The following is a 17,471-nucleotide window of genomic DNA, read 5'->3' as shown; positions in this document are numbered from 1 at the left end:
AAGCTACATAAACATTTTGAATCATATATGCTGAGAAGTCAGTACTTAGCCTACAGCTCCTCCAAAGAACTTCAATTAGTAATCTTGTATATGAAGTTGACTGCCATATTGTTTATTTATGGTTTAGATGTTAAATATTTTATTGAATTATTTGCCGTTTCTCACAATTGTATTGCTTAGTCTAGGCTGTCTTTAAATATAATGGAAGAGATATTATCTATCTCCATTACCATGTGTTCAGCCACTATCATTAGCTCCTGTTTCTGAATAACTTTTGCATATTTTATAACACCATTTGTATTATTCTGCAATTACTTAATAAACAGTGTGCATCCATTCATTGCATGAGATCCAATTCCCCTGGGGCATTTTATTGCAGTACAATAATCCAAAAACAATAGAAGAACCATGTTCACTCAACTTGCACAGAAAAGCTATTCAAATTAATATGGGGTATAATAATATACTTTATTAGATTATATACACATATATACCATAGCATTTAATGTAATAAAACTCAATTCACAACATAAATAATTTTTTGACACAGAAAATGAAAAATGGCCCATCAAAAAAAAAGCTGAACCTTCTTATCACTGAGAAACAAACCAAGGGAACCTTGGTGCTACACTGCAACAATACTGAGGTTTCAAACTGACTCAATCATGAGTTCCCTGAGATCTGCTCTTCCACTGTCCATTATCTGCTCTTCGAAGTTCAGACCAAAAAAATGAACATTTTAATACGTAAATGAGATGAACACAATGAGAACACAAGTGTAAACAGTTAAAAAAAGAAATAACTGCAAGATGTCCTGAAAAGTTTAGACAACATACGAACTATGAAAATCATTCCTTATATGAGAACTTGTACAGTAAATACAGGCAGTCTGAGCAGGTGGCGTAGTCAAGTAAGGCTCTTTCTCAGAGACGGGAAGCATGTGCTGAATGCTAAATGAGGATAGCAACTGGTCTCTGGGGAGGAGAGGAGGATACAGGCAGCATTAACACACAATCAGCTGGTCTTAATTGGAATATTATACACAGGGGCATCCAAATTTTTGCTTACCAATATCAAGGCATACATTTCTTTGGTTATTTTTGTCAGTTGAACTCTTCATCAATAGTGTCATCCACACTTCCAGAAATTGAGGCAACTTCTGAAAGATGAAAAGGGAGAAAAAACAAAAAACATGAAACAGGACAAAAGATAAATCAGAGAAAGGCCACAAAACAGAAATATAAAACTTCAAAATTTAAAGGTGCTGGAAGCATTTTTTTTAAGGCAGTTTGACCTGTAATGGGCAAAAAGTTAGCCTTTACATTGTAACTGCAATTAAGATGAATAGGAATTCATGGAAAGCTGCTGATAATAATGTTGTAATTGTTAACTAAAACTTCTTTCTTTGTTGAAAGAGTTTTCATTTACAAATGTTGCTTTTTTTACGTTGAAGTACTACTGAGGCCCTAAAGCAGGGCTGCCCAATCCTGAACCTGCAGAGTTCAGATCCAACAGAATGTAATTATATCTAGTGCTCCTAAAGATCTGAATTAGCTGATTCAGTTGTTTAATCAGGGCTGGAGCAGAACTTTTCAGGATGGTAGATCTCCAGAAACAGGACTAGGCACCTCTGCCCTAAAGAGACATGGTGATGGGAAAATATACATCAATGCTTTTGCAATTTCTTGCAAATGTTTTGTGTTCCACAGAGAAATTTTGCGTTTCGCAAGCGAACGCGAAGTTTCTCAAAGTAACACAAAAGCTTTGCGAGAAAATGCAAAAGTCTTTTTGGCATTCCTTCAAGTACTAAAACTAAATAAAGTAATAAACCAGCAAAAAGAAATGTTTTTAAAAAAACTAATAAAAATGACAAGCTTATAAGTAATGGTAGTAGAAATACTAGTAAAAAGAAAAAGTGAAAATAAAAGTGGAAATCGGAGGAGAGTAAACTATAAATAGAATTTTTTTAAATGTGAATGTGTGGTGCTATTTTCAAATGTTAAAAGTTTCCAGAATCTTCAGGCATAATTACAGTCAGATGTCTTTGGCTTACAGCACCTTTAATACTTTGAGGTGTAGGTTCTGTAAACGCTTCACCTTCACAAGCACCACTGAATAAAAAAGTATGTGCCTCTCCCATTAAAGCCCAAACCCATGCGCAGTGTAAATCAAGCCTCACAGTGGTGCGGTCTCACATGTGGGCATATTCAGTGTAGTACGGTGTATTAAAGCCCTTAATTGTAAACCAGTCAAATCCCACAGAGATCCAACATGCTCCAGTGTCGCGAAGTCAAGTATAATATCTACACCTCTGGTTGAATTGTCTTCACCACCGTTGCCCTGTTCACTTTTGAAACGCATGTTCTTTGGTTCCTGAAGGTCTTGTTTACTTCCTCTTTCTCCAGTTACACTTCCAGCTTCATTATGTAGGGTTTCAACATTCAAGCTTGGCGTCTGGCGTTTCACATCACTTTTTAACAGGTTTCGTTCATCTAAATTTCCCTCCGTAAATGACTCGCGTTTAGGCTCTTCAGAAGTGCTAATTAAAACACTTCCATGGCTGCTACTGTCACTCAGAGTGATAACCTCTGGAGTCGGGTGTGGGTGAGTCAGATTAGCTGGACTGAGTCCCACTTCAGCGTCTTCAACACTCCTGGATGAATCTGAACTCAGTTCAATCACAGACACAGAGGAAGCAGTTGTCTCGTCACAAGATTCTGTCAAATACGAGGATGATCCAGTGGACGACTGAGGCATGGTGGTGCTGAGAGACACTTCGGACGAGTCCCTAGAGGAAGAAAGATAATACCACACTCCTCTGATGCTGTCACTGCTCTCTGTATTTTCACTGTAACTGTCCACTGTACAAGTTGAGCCCGTCTCTTCTGATGCAGTAGACGTCATCTTCTCCTTCTCGCCGTAAAAATGCGTGCCAAGGAAAACGTCATCACTAAGATTGAAGGAATCCAGCGCTGATGTCACAGCCTCCACACAGGAGGGAGATGTGGATGAGATTTCCTGAACTGACAGCACATGTAATGGTGACACTGGGGTTAAGTTGTTGGACTGGACTGGAGGGTCTAGCGTGGACGAAGACGACTCAAGTATCTGGCTGACTAGCTCACTCAGGTTCTGAGATGGAGTGGAGTAGATCAGGGAAGAGGAAGACATGAGTCCAAAACACGGGCTCTGGTCCACGTCAGCTCGCTCCAACTCAGCTCGCTCCACCTCCGAAGAGCATGTGAGACATGAAGACCATTCCAGCTCCTTGCTTGCCCATGGATATGCTGAACCTTCACACACGCCAGCCCAATGACTGGTTAAACACTGCTGAACTGAAATACACTACTGTTCAATAGTCTGGGGTCAGTAAGAATTTGTAACATTTTGAAAGAAGTCTCTTAAGCTCACGAAGGCTGTATTTATCGGATCAAAAATACAGTAAAAACAATATTGTGAAATATTACAATTTAAAAGAATTTAATTTAATATATTTAGAAATGGAATTTATTCTTGTGACGGCAAAGCTGAATTTTCAACATCCTTACTCCAGTCTACAGTGTCACATGATCCTTCAGAAATCATTCAAATATGCTGATTTGGTGCTCAAAAAACATTTAATATCATCAATTTTTTGTGGAATCCGGGATACATTTTTTCAGGATTCACCAGTGAACAAAGTTAAAAAGAAACTTTTGTAAACTTCTAAATGTCTTACTTTCAATCAATACTTAAAATTTTTTTAAAAAATCATCTTACTGACCCCAAACTTTTGAGCGGTTGTCTATGTGGAGAAATACAAGTATGTACAGACTCATGCAGAATTTAAAGACAACTTTAAAAGGTTATAAATTGCATGAAAAAGGAAGATGCACATGAAAGTTGAAGTGTCTCATTCCATTTCTCCCACAAAACTGAAAGAAAACGTACCTGACAAACTGATGCAGGACATACTGAATTCAGAGGTCGCTCCAGTCATGTCATCCTGTGAAAATCCAAACAGAGATTCTCTAATTGCGGCTTCCACCTGCAATACACTATATAACACAATCCATATATCTTACCAGCATCTTCTGCAGTGATCTGGACTCATCCCAGTCTCCCCTCAGCCCAATCCCTTCATCCTCGCAGCTTACAGCATGACCGAGACTAATCAACTCCTTACCGAGATCCACAGCCTGAGACAGAGGAGATAAACCGCACAATCACAATTTCAATTACAATTTCACAAAGTATTTTGTGAATACTATTACAATTTCAGAGGATAATCTGAGTGATGCCTGTCCATGTAAAACTTGCCACCGCAATGTCAGTATTTGTTAGGGTGATTTGGATGAGTGCTAGACTGTAGGAGTGGATGCTACGGCATTGCTAGGTGGTAGTAATTCTACTAAAGTGCAAATGAATGTGTGGATTAAGTTTAAGATTAAGCAGGTTTCAGGACAGTGTTATCGTTAATTAAAACTAAAAAATTTTTTATTAAATGTAAAAAACAAAAACAAAAAAATACTAATAAAAATGACAAAAACATAAAATGACAAATGTATTTAAAATGGAAACTGAAAATATAAAGGCAATTCAAAATATTAATAAAAACTTAATGTATATAAATGTAATCTATAATGTAACAAAAATACTGATATATTAAAAAATGCATTATGTACTATATGTAATGTACTAAAAAATACTGCTTCAGAAGAGGCAACCCATGAGTTCCACATTAAATTCCTATAGCATGGCGCTATGCTTGCAACGCCAAGGTCATTGGTTGATACCGAGAATGCACAAACTAATAACATCTATACTTTTAACTAGCTTTGGATAAAAGCGTCAGCCAAATGCAATAATTTAAATGTAATGTTATTATATAAAATATTCCAGTTTGAGGAGCCAGAATATATAATACGATGACAAAATTCTGTCAAAAGGGCAGGCTTTATTGTTTGACATCCAAAAGCGAGTTGTGATTATGGGTGCAAATCGGACAGTTCATCACGGAATGATATCGATTCTCTCGGCCAGAGATACGATATTTGTTCTGCGATACGATTACGATTCCATTCAGGGCAATATCGAATGACTTATCGATATTTAGATATTATGTGCCAAGTTTACACAACCAGTTACATTTTTAATAACTCACAAATGCAACCAAAATATATAACATGAACGTTTAATTGAACTCTTTGAAAATTGCACACCCTCTCCCATTTGGGACATTTACAATAGAAGAGTTCATTTGCAAAAACAGATAACTCTGTTCTTGTTAATTTTGATAACTTTTTTTTTTAATAGAGCATTCCAAGTATCAAACAAACTGCAGCTGGGTTGTTTATTGATTAAGCAATAATAACTCAAAAATACAGGTACCTTACAAAATTAAAGTTCATTGAAAGTATGTTTTTTTATACATTAAAAGTTACACATTTCATGTTTCAGAGTTAAACAAAACCAACTCTGAAATATGAACCAAGTAATAGCTATGATATAATAAAACACTCGGTTAATCTTTGTAACGTTAATCTCCTCAGCTGACATAGACGCCTGAGTCCTGGCAAACTTTGTTGTTGTGATTATATGCAATACAGGGAGCTTTTCTCTAACCACTAACGCTCTGCTTTAGCAAGGTTCCGTGAAAAAGTTTCAGCTTTTATTTTCCTTCTACGCCCCAAAGAAGATATCACAGATTCATCATGTTCGTTGAAATTATCCATCCTCGAGCACTTTGAGTCAGCTTTGACGAAACTCCTCTCAGCTAGCATGTCTTTTCGAAGTGCCTAGCAGCCTTGACACCTGACCTGAATACTGCACGCTGATTCGCTAAAACGGACTTATCGGTTTGTGTTCACCACCAACAAGGGTGCTTGTCGGTTTCTGCTGTAAAACATGAACTCGCGATGCCTTGACAGTGGACAATACCAGCTTTTATGACAAAACGTGTTTAGGGTTCAGTCAATCTTGTCAGGCATCTACAGTATTTCAGCTGAGGAGATTAACGTTACAAAGACACCCCGGCAGACAGCATGGTGAGTAAACGAAAATGCGCACTTTGGCAGAAAAGCATAGACAGACATTACGTGAGGATGTGGAGAATGTCAAAATAAAGGTACCGTATATCGATATTTTACATGTGGCATCGATGCATCGTATCGTTAGACGTTTGATCGATGTATTGTTACACCCCTAGTTGTGATGTTGACCTCTAACCTTTCCCTGGCTGTTGTCATAGAGTTTCACACTTGGCCAGGACGAGATCTCAGAATGAGAATAGCTGCATAGTTTGGCCAGTAAAGGTTTCCATTCAGCACAGTATGTCATGCGTTCAAAGTCATCCAGGGCCGCCTCAGTCCAAACCTCTCCTGAAACAAAATAAAGACAGATAACATTTTGACTTTTGATGAAACTTATATTTCATTGATAAACACCTGAACATCACTTTTTACCTGCAGGATGAACCCCTGCAAGGCTGCACTCAATGGCTTGGAAGGGCAGGCTCAGGAAGTCACTTCTAAACACCACAAAATAATATATCACCAGTATGAGTATACATATCACTCTGTGCTCATGCAGAAATGGGAAAATAATAAAAATCAAGAGCCAAAAAAGCACATACATATACACATATATATATATATTTTGCATAACAGCTGATTCTGCACTCTCCATCTCTCAGTTACCTCATGCTTCGTAAATGTTCCCGTGGAAGCTCCTCATTGTCCCCAAAGTCCACATAATACAAATCCACATCGCCAGAGCCCAAAATTCCTAACACTCGAGCACGATTCCATGTGCCATGGTCCCTGTATGAAGCAGCCACTATGTCTCCAACAATAATGGTCTCCACTCTGTGCTCCTGTGGTAAGAGAAGAAGTAATTATTCACTAATATTATAAAATAAATAATAATAATGGAGAAGTAATTTACTAATTTATCATGGTCATGGAGCCGAGGTCAAGCAAACTCACTTGTGAGGTATCACTGTTGTAGAAATGGCTCATTTCGGCAATCAGTTTATCCAGCTGTAGAGATCGGACCCCCAGGATCTGGATCCAAAAGTGTTGTGGATTCTCAGAGGCAGACACATACACCTCCAGATGCTCATCAGGCTGGAAGCTCAGATCTGGACTAGGAACTGGTAAGAAAAGATGAATTAGTGATTTTACCTTCTACAGGAGTCTAAGATATAGATTTCAGCTAAAAACTTTTTATGCGTTTTCAGCGTTTTGGCGGCCTGATAATGCAAGCTTTTTAAATTTGAGTTTTAGAGGGAAAGTTTTTGAAAATTATACTGTTATCGTTTCCATGTAAAAAAACAATTATGATTTAATTTTTATATTTAATTATAATTTAAAAAATATTTGTAAAATTATGAATTAATTTCAAATATTTACTTAAACATTAAGCTTTTATTTGATTAATTTAATTTGATTCTCATTTTATTTTGATTAATCATTCAGCCCTTCCTGGGCAAATTTCTAAATATGTTCCAAAAGTTGGAAGTATGGTTCACCCAAAATGAAAATTCGGTCATTTATTCACCCTCAAGTGAATAATGACTTGCTTTCTTCTGTGGAACACTAATGGAGCTGTTGGTTCGTACAGGTTTGGAACGACATGAATGTAAGTAATTGATGACAGACTTATAATTTTTGTGTGATTGCTATCATTCACTGGCCTTGTGAAAGTGGGTTTGGTTAACCTTACTTTCAAATTTGGAGATCTCCAAAGGCGATACTGGAGAGAGAATCTCCTCCTCTGATTTAAGGGAGTTTTCAGCAGTATCACTGCTGTCTGCAAAGCCGTTGACCGTAGCAGGCCCCTCTTGTTTAAGCTCAATCACTGGGGAAGGTAAATCTTTTCCATTAAGCTTTAATAATTCAGTCTCTGGTCCTTGGGCCTTGTTAAATTGTTCAGTTTCCGGGGGTTTCCTCTTCTGACGCAGTGCAGAAGCTTGACTTATCCGCTTTCGTACGGTTTCATTCTCTATGACCTTCTCCATGATCATCTCCTGTGAGAAAAAAACATAACCAAAATCTACGTCTCACTCACTACATGTGAATAAAATCATCGTGTGAATGCAGAAAGCAATTTTTCTAAACCACGCGCAAGCTAAAATCTCACCTTTGCACTTTGAATTTCCTTGCGTGTGCCGTTAATTGTGATCTTGCCCTTCTCCTCTAAGCCGTGTCCACGATCTTTGGAGCAGTTCACCCTGGCCCCTGAGACTCTGTTTATGAACTTTAAGGTCTCACCACCACGACCTGGAGCAAATATTTCAAACATATTACGCAGAAGATTAAATGTTAACAGAATGATGCCAAGCACAAATGCTCTGACACAACAACAGAGATTACTTAAAGTGCACACCAACCTATAATCCTTCCAAATGCCGTCTGAGGCACGTCTATAACCTCAGTGATGACCTCACAGTCGGTGGCCAGTTTCTCCAGCGCACACTGTGCCACCAGAATCTGCTCGGGCGAGCCCTGGATCAGAAAATTCACCATGCTCTGCTCTTCAGTGTTCGGCAGCACATTTATCTGGGCACCGGACTTCTGATTCACCTACACAGATGTGAGAGTTAGAGAATCACATAAAACAAATCATATACATTTTAACCAAATTAATTTTCATTGTTTCATAATTATTGATTTTTTTTTTAATAATTTTATTTCACTGAGAAAAACTACAAGTGATTTCAATCCTAATTAGGATTTTGTTCATTTACAGGCTTGGAAATCACAATTATTATAAAACTTAACGTTGCATTTACATTCATTCTTTTATCCAAGGCAATTTAACAATATAGACATATTACACTATTGTTCAAAAGTATGGGGTCAATACAATTTTTAAAAATAAATGAATACTTATTTAGCAAGGACGCATTAAATTGACTAAAAGTATCAATCAAATATATTTATAATGTTATATCATTATTTATAATGTTCTGTTTTGAACTTCATATTCATCAAAGAATCCTAAAAACATATGGTTTTTCACACAAAAATTGAGCAGCACAAGTGTTTTCAACATTAATGACGATAATAAGAAATGTTTCTTGAGCAGCGAATCAGCATAGAATGATTTCTGAAGGATCATGTGACACTGAGACAAAGCTGAATTTACAGCATCATTACTCAATTTACAGTGCATATTATATTACACTAATAAATACACAAAACTACTGTATTTTTAAAATAAATGAAGCCTTGGTGAGCATAAGAGACAAAAACACTAAAAAGTCTTAAACGCCCCAAACTTTTGAACAGTGTATTGTTTATCATGTACAGTTCCAGATCAGATAAAATCCAATTGACATAAAAAAAAGAAAGAACACACACTCACTATGTCTAGAAAGGCGCTCTGATATCTTGCAATAGATCGGTACACGTTAAGGGGAACAGATATTCTGGACTCCTCTTTGCTTTGGCATTGCACTATGGAATCAAACGATGAACATTATTAACACTATACTACCATTGTTAAAATTCCAAACAATATCATTTTGACCATCAATGAGTGAAAACTGATATCAGCACATGGCAAATGTTAAGAGCATGAAAAGAGCTTGCTAGAGTTCACAACTTACCACCGCTGCTTCGAATGTGACGGTAAACAAGGTAGCCCACCGTGGCCCCCACAGAGAGACCGGCAGCCAAAGCGACTTTCTTCCCCGAGCTCAGGCTCTTCCACGGTCCATCTTGCACCGCGGCCATCACTTGGGTCGGACCGACCGGTGAACTCCACCTAGAGATACAGAACAAGCTGTAAGGTCCACGAAAAGACTTGAACTTTGGACCGCACCATGTACGACTTTACATGGGCCTTCTCAGTAGCGCCATGCAACATGAATGAATTGTTGATGACAACTGCAAAGATGGGTCTTCTGATTGCCTTTCAAACTTAGAATCTAACAAGAAAATGTGCAGAACTCTAATAAAAGGTGACTATTTGAGCACTCATTTATGAGATTAGGTAGCCTAATTTTTGTTACCTAATTGGCTCAATAAGGAGAACAAAGATCACACTTCACAAACACTGAGACTTTAATGCCCCTATAATTGGGTTTTGGACATTAAAGCATGTGGAAACCTTTTCTGGAATATGTCAGATCTTTCAAAAAACACATTTAACAACACAGTCTTTGTTTTGTTAAATTAGATTTTAAAGTTCAAGCACACAGCAGAAGCAGTGCATTGGACAAGGCTGCAATAACACACTTTGCCGTCTTGTAGTAATGGCAAAAATTCAAATCTCCCAAACCAAATTAAACCTCTAAATAGATTTCATTTTCATGAGGTATTTCTGCAACAACTGCACCAGATGAAGGATAAAGCCGAGCTTCGGCGCATTACTGAAGCATAAAGCAGTGGGCGACACACATCATGTCGCAGACACACACAAGGAGCAACACCATGCAGAATGATTCTCACTGTGAAAACAGGGCAGAGGGGCTGTAGCTCAGAAACACACGAGGTTTAGGGACGTCCATGTCCATCTTGTTTGCCTCTGCCTCAGGAGGAACAGGCAAAAGAGTGAAATATGATTAAACACCAGCTGAATGATTCGTCCTGACTCAGCATGACAGGAGCTCCTTACTTGGGGTGCCTAATAAATGACCCAATTGGACCCTTTTCAGACTGTGATGACGTGTTGGCATTAAATTACAGAAAAACGCTCAACAACACTGTTGTTTGTAATAACTGTAAATTTGACGTTAATCTCTCTTCTGACCAACGTAATAAATCTCTCTATATTTTTTCCCATCTTTTGGAAAGTCATAGAAACACTATCGTTGATTTTTTGCGTGTGTAGTTGGTGCAAAAGGGAACAGAACAATTATTTGTTGAATAACTTTACAATATATAATAATTGTATTTATATAATAATAATTTATAATTTTATAATATATAATACAGTGAGGAAAATAAGTATTTGAACACCCTGCTATTTTGCAAGTTCTCCCACTTAGAAATCATGGAGGGGTCTGAAATTGTCATCGTAGGTGCATGTCCACTGTGAGAGACATAATCTAAAAAAAAAAAAATCCAGAAATCACAATGTATGATTTTTTAACTATTTATTTGTATGATACAGCTGCAAATAAGTATTTGAACACCTGAGAAAATCAATGTTAATATTTGGTACAGTAGCCTTTGTTTGCAATTACAGAGGTCAAACGTTTCCTGTAGTTTTTCATCAGGTTTGCACACACTGCAGGAGGGATTTTGGCCCACTCCTCCACACATATCTTCTCTAGATCAGTCAGGTTTCTGGGCTGTCGCTGAGAAACACGGAGTTTGAGCTTCCTCCAAAGATTCTCTATTGGGTTTAGGTCTGGAGACTGGCTAGGCCACGCCAGAACCTTGATATGCTTCTTACAGAGCCACTCCTTGGTTATCCTGGCTGTGTGCTTCGGGTCATTGTCATGTTGGAAGACCCAGCCTCGACCCATCTTCAATGCTCTAACTGAGGGAAGGAGGTTGTTCCCCAAAATCTCGCAATACATGGCCCCGGTCATCCTCTCCTTAATACAGTGCAGTCGCCCTGTCCCATGTGCAGAAAAACACCCCCAAAGCATGATGCTACTACCCCCATGCTTCACAGAAGGGATGGCGTTCTTGGGATGGTACTCATCATTCTTCTTCCTCCAAACACGTTTAGTGGAATTATGACCAAATAGTTCTATTTTGGTCTCATCTGACCACATGACTTTCTCCCATGACTCCTCTGGATCATCCAAATGGTCATTGGCAAACTTAAGACGGGCCTTGACATGTGCTGGTTTAAGCAGGGGAACCTTCCGTGCCATGCATGATTTCAAACCATGACGTCTTAGTGTATTACCAACAGTAACCTTGGAAACGGTGGTCCCAGCTCTTTTCAGGTCATTGACCAGCTCCTCCCGTGTAGTTCTGGGCTGATTTCTCACCTTTCTTAGGATCATTGAAACCCCACGAGGTGAGATCTTGCATGGAGCCCCAGTCCGAGGGAGATTGACAGTCATGTTTAGCTTCTTCCATTTTCTAATGATTGCTCCAACAGTGGACCTTTTTTCACCAAGCTGCTTGGCAATTTCCCCGTAGCCCTTTCCAGCCTTGTGGAGGTGTACAATTTTGTCTCTAGTGTCTTTGGACAGCTCTTTGGTCTTGGCCATGTTAGTAGTTGGATTCTTACTGATTGTATGGGGTGGACAGGTGTCTTTATGCAGCTAACGACCTCAAACAGGTGCATCTAATTTAGGATAATAAATGGAGTTGAGGTGGACATTTTAAAGGCAGACTAACAGGTCTTTGAGGGTCAGAATTCTAGCTGATAGACAGGTGTTCAAATACTTATTTGCAGCTGTATCATACAAATAAATAGTTAAAAAATCATATATTGTGATTTCTGGATTTTTTTTTTTAGATTATGTCTCTCACAGTGGACATGCACCTACGATGACAATTTCAGACCCCTCCATGATTTCCAAGTGAGAGAACTTGCAAAATAGCAGGGTGTTCAAATACTTATTTTCCTCAATGTATATAGTTTCCGTTCGTTCACCTCTATAAATTTACCCAACTATGATGACTTCCGCTTCTGAGAACCTGGGAAATGTGAAAAGGGTCCATTAGCACACGGACCTAGAAGACCACGTTTTTATTTTATACTTGTTCAGAATGACAGCAAATGCACATTGCTAATCATTCATTTACAATTTAATCAATGTTTAGTGAATGTTTGTTCTAATGAAATGATATTCAGTTCCAATCTTGCTGTTTGAGAAGCCCTCAAAATAAGCATTATTCCAGAATCCAGTGATTAATGTGATTTTTGATTTTTTACAATTAAAAGATTAAATAATTATATGCATCCCATGTGGTTATTGTTAACTAAAACCTGTTCAAAAAAATGAAAATGAATGAATGAAATATTAGAAGAAAAACTTGAAAATTAGAAATGTTACCTTAGCATTGGCAACTAACTTTAAAGGTGGTATCAGTGATTTCAGGCCCAAAAATATTTATATCACATTCATCTAATCTTCCCTAATGATCCGCTAGCTGCCCGCCCCATAAGCATGCCGTCAAAAAAACGCGTCTCTGTAGGCAGCCTAGGCTCTGAGATCTGCACACAAAAACAAATGGTTTAGCCAAACACTCAAAACAAAAACAAATAGTGTTCCAACCAATCACCGACAGTGGGAGGGTGTTGTGAGGTTTTGTGCTCGTGCACGGCTGCACGCAAAGTCAGAGCTGAAGAAAAAGCTGGCTCAAAACCTCACAACACCCTCCCCCTGTCCGTGATTGGTTGGAACACTATTTGTTTTTGTTTTGAGTGTTTGGCTAAACCATTTGTTTTTGTGTGCAGATCTCAGAGCCTAGGCTGCCTAAAGAAACGCGTTTTTTTGACGGCATGCTTATGGGGCGGGCAGCTAGCGGATCATTAGGAAAGATTAGATGAATGTGATAAAAATATTTTTGGGGCTGAAATCACTGATACCACCTTAAAACATTGGCAAACGAAAACTAAAGAAAAAAGTAAAGCTATGGGCCTATGTATAGCTATAAATAAATAAATAAATAAATATATAAATAAATAAATAGTACTATTTAAAATATTAATACTATATTAGTATATAAATAATACTAATGTAACACTGTATGCAATCTAATGTGATGTATTTTCTTGGTATTTAAAAGCAACGTAGTGCATTTGAAAAAAAAAATCACATCTGAATGATGATCACAAAGATAGATGTGGTAGAACAAACAAAATTAATAAAAAGTTTAGACAGCCATATTAAAGAAAGACATTTTAGACTGTAATTATAATCCATAAATATAACTTTTTGTCAAGTGGTCCCAAAAAGAACAATTTTAAACCAATTTAATATCTATAGGCATCTATAAATATTTTATAAATTATAGATTAATCAGATTATCTATAAGCAAATATGTAAAACTCATATTTGGGTGGGGCTCAAAGTGTAGATGCAGGTCAAACTAGACTTTATTTGCATGTAGGTCTGATTCACCTCACTAGGGGTTTAGCATGTGCAAAAATAAACAAGGTATTCTCGTGCATCAGTTACATCGGCCTTTACCGTTTTCTTTTGCTCTGTGGAGCTGTAATTTGTATCACTGCATTGTTATCAACTATTTGCATATAAAAGCATTAAAACAGGACCTGTTGTGCATCATGCACGTGAATATGCGTGTGGAATAGTTAATGCAGCGCCTGTTAGCACGTGATGGATGTCATGTCACACGGGGTGCGGTGTATTTCTCGCCTCTTACAACAATATATCCGATGTATAGCCGTAAAGTTATTTAAAAAAAATGTAAAAATATTAACATGTCTGACAAAGGTTTGTTTGGCTGGATCATGCCTTTGCAACATATAAAGCAGGTCGTGTGGATTTTCAACAGGACATCTTCACAAGACGGCTAATGCATTAAACACCAGAACCAGAAAAAGCACTAAAACATACATTCCGAAATATTTACCTCTAAAAACGTTATAAACTGTGAGGAAATCCTCGGAGCGAGTCCTTCAAATGATCTTATGACACCAGTCAGCGTGCTGCTGATCCACCGGCGCTGCCGTGCTTCATTCTGTAGTACGCAGAACGCAGTACGCACAGTTAACCTTTCAGCGATGATTGGCCACCATCCCGCCTGTCAACCACTTCATCCAATCAACACCTTTGATGCTGCGGCACCTCTATAGTGGGGGCAACGCCCTCTATTGGACGATTGGCGCAATAATTTCCCAACAACCTTGATGGTTGAATCAAATGAGGTTTAATAAAGTCGTAGTTTATTCAGTCCAGTAAATGAATGTCATTTTTTTCTTGTTTATTAAATAGAATAATAAATCAAAATCAAAATTTAATGGTAAAATTCTGAATACTGAAAGTGTTTTTGCACGGTTTATAGACCAATATTAAAATTTACAGTCAATATTTCATTACGAACGACTTTCCCAGTTGTTCTAGTAACAGAATAAGGACTTTACATTTTTTTTTTTTTTGATATTCTGTTCTCACAAAGAGTAATGTCTTGCTATTGCTAAAACAATTCAGAACTAAGCATACACATTAGCTTCTATACTCTTCAGTTTATAGGATAAATTCTGAAATCTAATAAAGCACATTAATTTAACCACCATCTCTTCACATTTTGCATTATGTAAAAACAGAGATGTTGGCAGAAGTGGGGAGTGGATGATCAGGACAGTCAAATATTACAATTTCACAAGTGACATTTTTTTATGAAACGGCAACAAAAAAAAAAGAAAAAGAAACAGCACACATTTGTTTTAAAAAGAACAAATTTATTAACATAACATTGGTTCACTAATAATCTGCAGGGAAGGGGAGAAATCAATGTTAAAGACATCTTAAAAAAATACAAACTGTACAACATTTATAAATCTTATGAACATTCATAAATAGCAAATATATCTGTATGTTGAGTCAATCAGTGTAGCTTGTAGCCCAGGCATGTATTTTGAAGAGAGGTTCTGATTCACACTCCTGGCTTAAAGATTACAGCCTTTCTGACTGATGGAAAAAGCATTTTTAATACATGCACGACTGAGTCAACATATTCAATATCCAGCAGATGAGTAGAGAAATCAAGAAACCCTTGCATCCTAATGGTCTGTATCATGCATACATCAGGAAATAAGTGAAAAGAGAACATTTCAAAAACAATTACAAAAAAGCTAACTGTACAAAAACTGCTCACAAACTCACATCCCAAAACTTTTTTTCCTGTAACCACAACAGTTTGGTACATAACAGATCAGTGCTTCCTGAAACTAATTTCTCTCTATGGTGAAATGTTTTAAAAAAATCTTAATTGTACATATTTGTTATACCACTAAATCAGCACCAATTCAGAGCCTCTGGACATCTTTTTTATTTAAGTTCGTAAGTTACACAGTCGTGGTGCTGAGCGGCCTTGTGGCGTAAACATCAAACCACAGCATGAATTATGCAACCTCTAAACACATCATAAGACCTGGTGAATGAGCAAGAAAGCATGTAACAAGCATTGCAAAAATGCACTACGTACTCTTATGAATATTCAGTGTCTATGACAATCTCTAGATGTGTTATGGAAAAGGCGGTTAAGTTGCAATCATTTGCTGTTAAGATGTACAGACATATTGAATCATTTTAAAATAAATATAACATTAGATTAGAGGTTACAGTATGTATCTGTGATTTAACAGCAACACAGGAACAAAAAGGATATTAAGTTAAGACATCTTTCGGTTCATTACGTAGAAAAGGGGATAGACTGTGTCTCACAGGAAAGGCAGCTTCTACAGAAAATACTAACTGAGTTTTGACTTTAGGTTTTAAATGTCCCATGATACCTGTGCACATCAGTCATTTTAAATATGCCACTTACACTGTATTAGCAGCAACTTAAAGGGACAGTTCACCGAACAATTAAAATTCAAGTAAATTAAAAAATAAATGAAAATCAATTATGCACCCTCATGTCATTTCAAACATGAACGATTTTCTTTCTTCTGTGGAACATAAAAGTTGATATAGTATATTATAAATGTCCACTGACCTTCAATGTATGGATAAAAGGGTTGACATTCTACAAAACATATTTTACATTACGGAGAAGAATTTAAAGTTTGGAATGACATGAAGGTGCATAAATGATGAGTGTTTTCATTTTTGGGTGAACTACCCATTTAAATTCTCCATTTGATGAGTCTATGGCAAGTCAGAGGTTTCAGGTTATATGTTGGAGAATTGCACTAGAATTGGAAAAAAATGAATGCTGGTAATTTAGAGATTAGCTGGTCATTGTCAGAAAATATACTTGCATGTATTGTTTAAATATGTACATTTGGTGACACTGTAAGTGAGCCCCTTATACTCCATAGCTGCAGCCCAACTGGATCAATTAGAATAATAAAACTTCATGAAGTTGCCTTGAATTATTTATAGTGAGGCAATCAGCTAGAGGTAGAACACAATAAAAAATGAATATCCCTCTTTACCAGTAAACACAGAATTCTCTGGACAAAATCATAACAAAAACTTTAAATTAAAATGAGCCTGACCCTATCCAAAGTTAGATATATTCTCTACAGAACATCAGAAATAATTATCTTGAAAAAGAGATTTTGTCGTCTGGCATGCAAATGTATCCCAAAAAATTCAGTGCATTCTGGCTTACAATCACATAACTAAAAACATTTCAAATGTCTCTGTAGACAGAATGAGAGTTGGAACATTCTTCTTTCAGCTGGAAAGCTTTTGCTTTGCTTGATTAAAAGCCTTTGTGTTTTGATTGAACTTAAGAATTTAAAGGGATACTCCACTTTTTTAGCAAATAGGCTCATTTTACAACTCCCCCAGAGTTAAACAGTTGAGTCTTACCATTTTCGAATCCATTCAGCCGATCTCCGGGTCTGGTGGTACCACTTTTAGCATAGCTTAGCAT

At 37.2% G+C, this 17,471-nt stretch overlaps 1 protein-coding gene across 7 annotated transcripts; it reads right to left on the bottom strand.

The window, feature by feature from the left end:
- Positions 1-319: 319 nt before the first annotated feature.
- On the bottom strand, positions 320-14,688 carry tdrkh (tudor and KH domain containing). 7 transcript variants are annotated; one of them, XM_081392948.1, is made up of 15 exons: positions 14,496-14,688; positions 9,593-9,750; positions 9,349-9,440; positions 8,372-8,564; positions 8,122-8,261; positions 7,705-8,008; positions 6,966-7,132; positions 6,678-6,853; positions 6,444-6,508; positions 6,208-6,359; positions 4,065-4,178; positions 3,931-3,985; positions 2,310-3,293; positions 1,069-1,159; positions 320-974 (listed from the first exon to the last, which is right to left on the bottom strand). In XM_081392948.1, the coding sequence occupies exons 2-14, from the start codon at positions 9,717-9,719 to the stop codon at positions 1,104-1,106; spliced, it is 2,625 nt and encodes an 874-aa protein (XP_081249074.1). In that variant the 5' UTR covers positions 9,720-9,750; positions 14,496-14,688; the 3' UTR covers positions 320-974; positions 1,069-1,103. The 7 variants fall into 7 exon arrangements, 6 of the variants coding, with proteins under 6 accessions (XP_081249074.1, XP_081249073.1, XP_081249075.1 ...); XM_081392947.1 differs by having other exon boundaries at positions 2,310-3,335; positions 14,496-14,621; XM_081392949.1 differs by lacking the exon at positions 2,310-3,293 and having other exon boundaries at positions 347-974; positions 14,496-14,621.
- Positions 14,689-17,471: the final 2,783 nt, after the last annotated feature.

This window comes from Scardinius erythrophthalmus (assembly GCF_964197995.2).
Source record: "Scardinius erythrophthalmus genome assembly, chromosome: 18".
Lineage (NCBI taxonomy): Eukaryota > Metazoa > Chordata > Actinopteri > Cypriniformes > Leuciscidae > Scardinius > Scardinius erythrophthalmus.
This window is presented reverse-complemented; position numbering and strand designations above follow the sequence as displayed.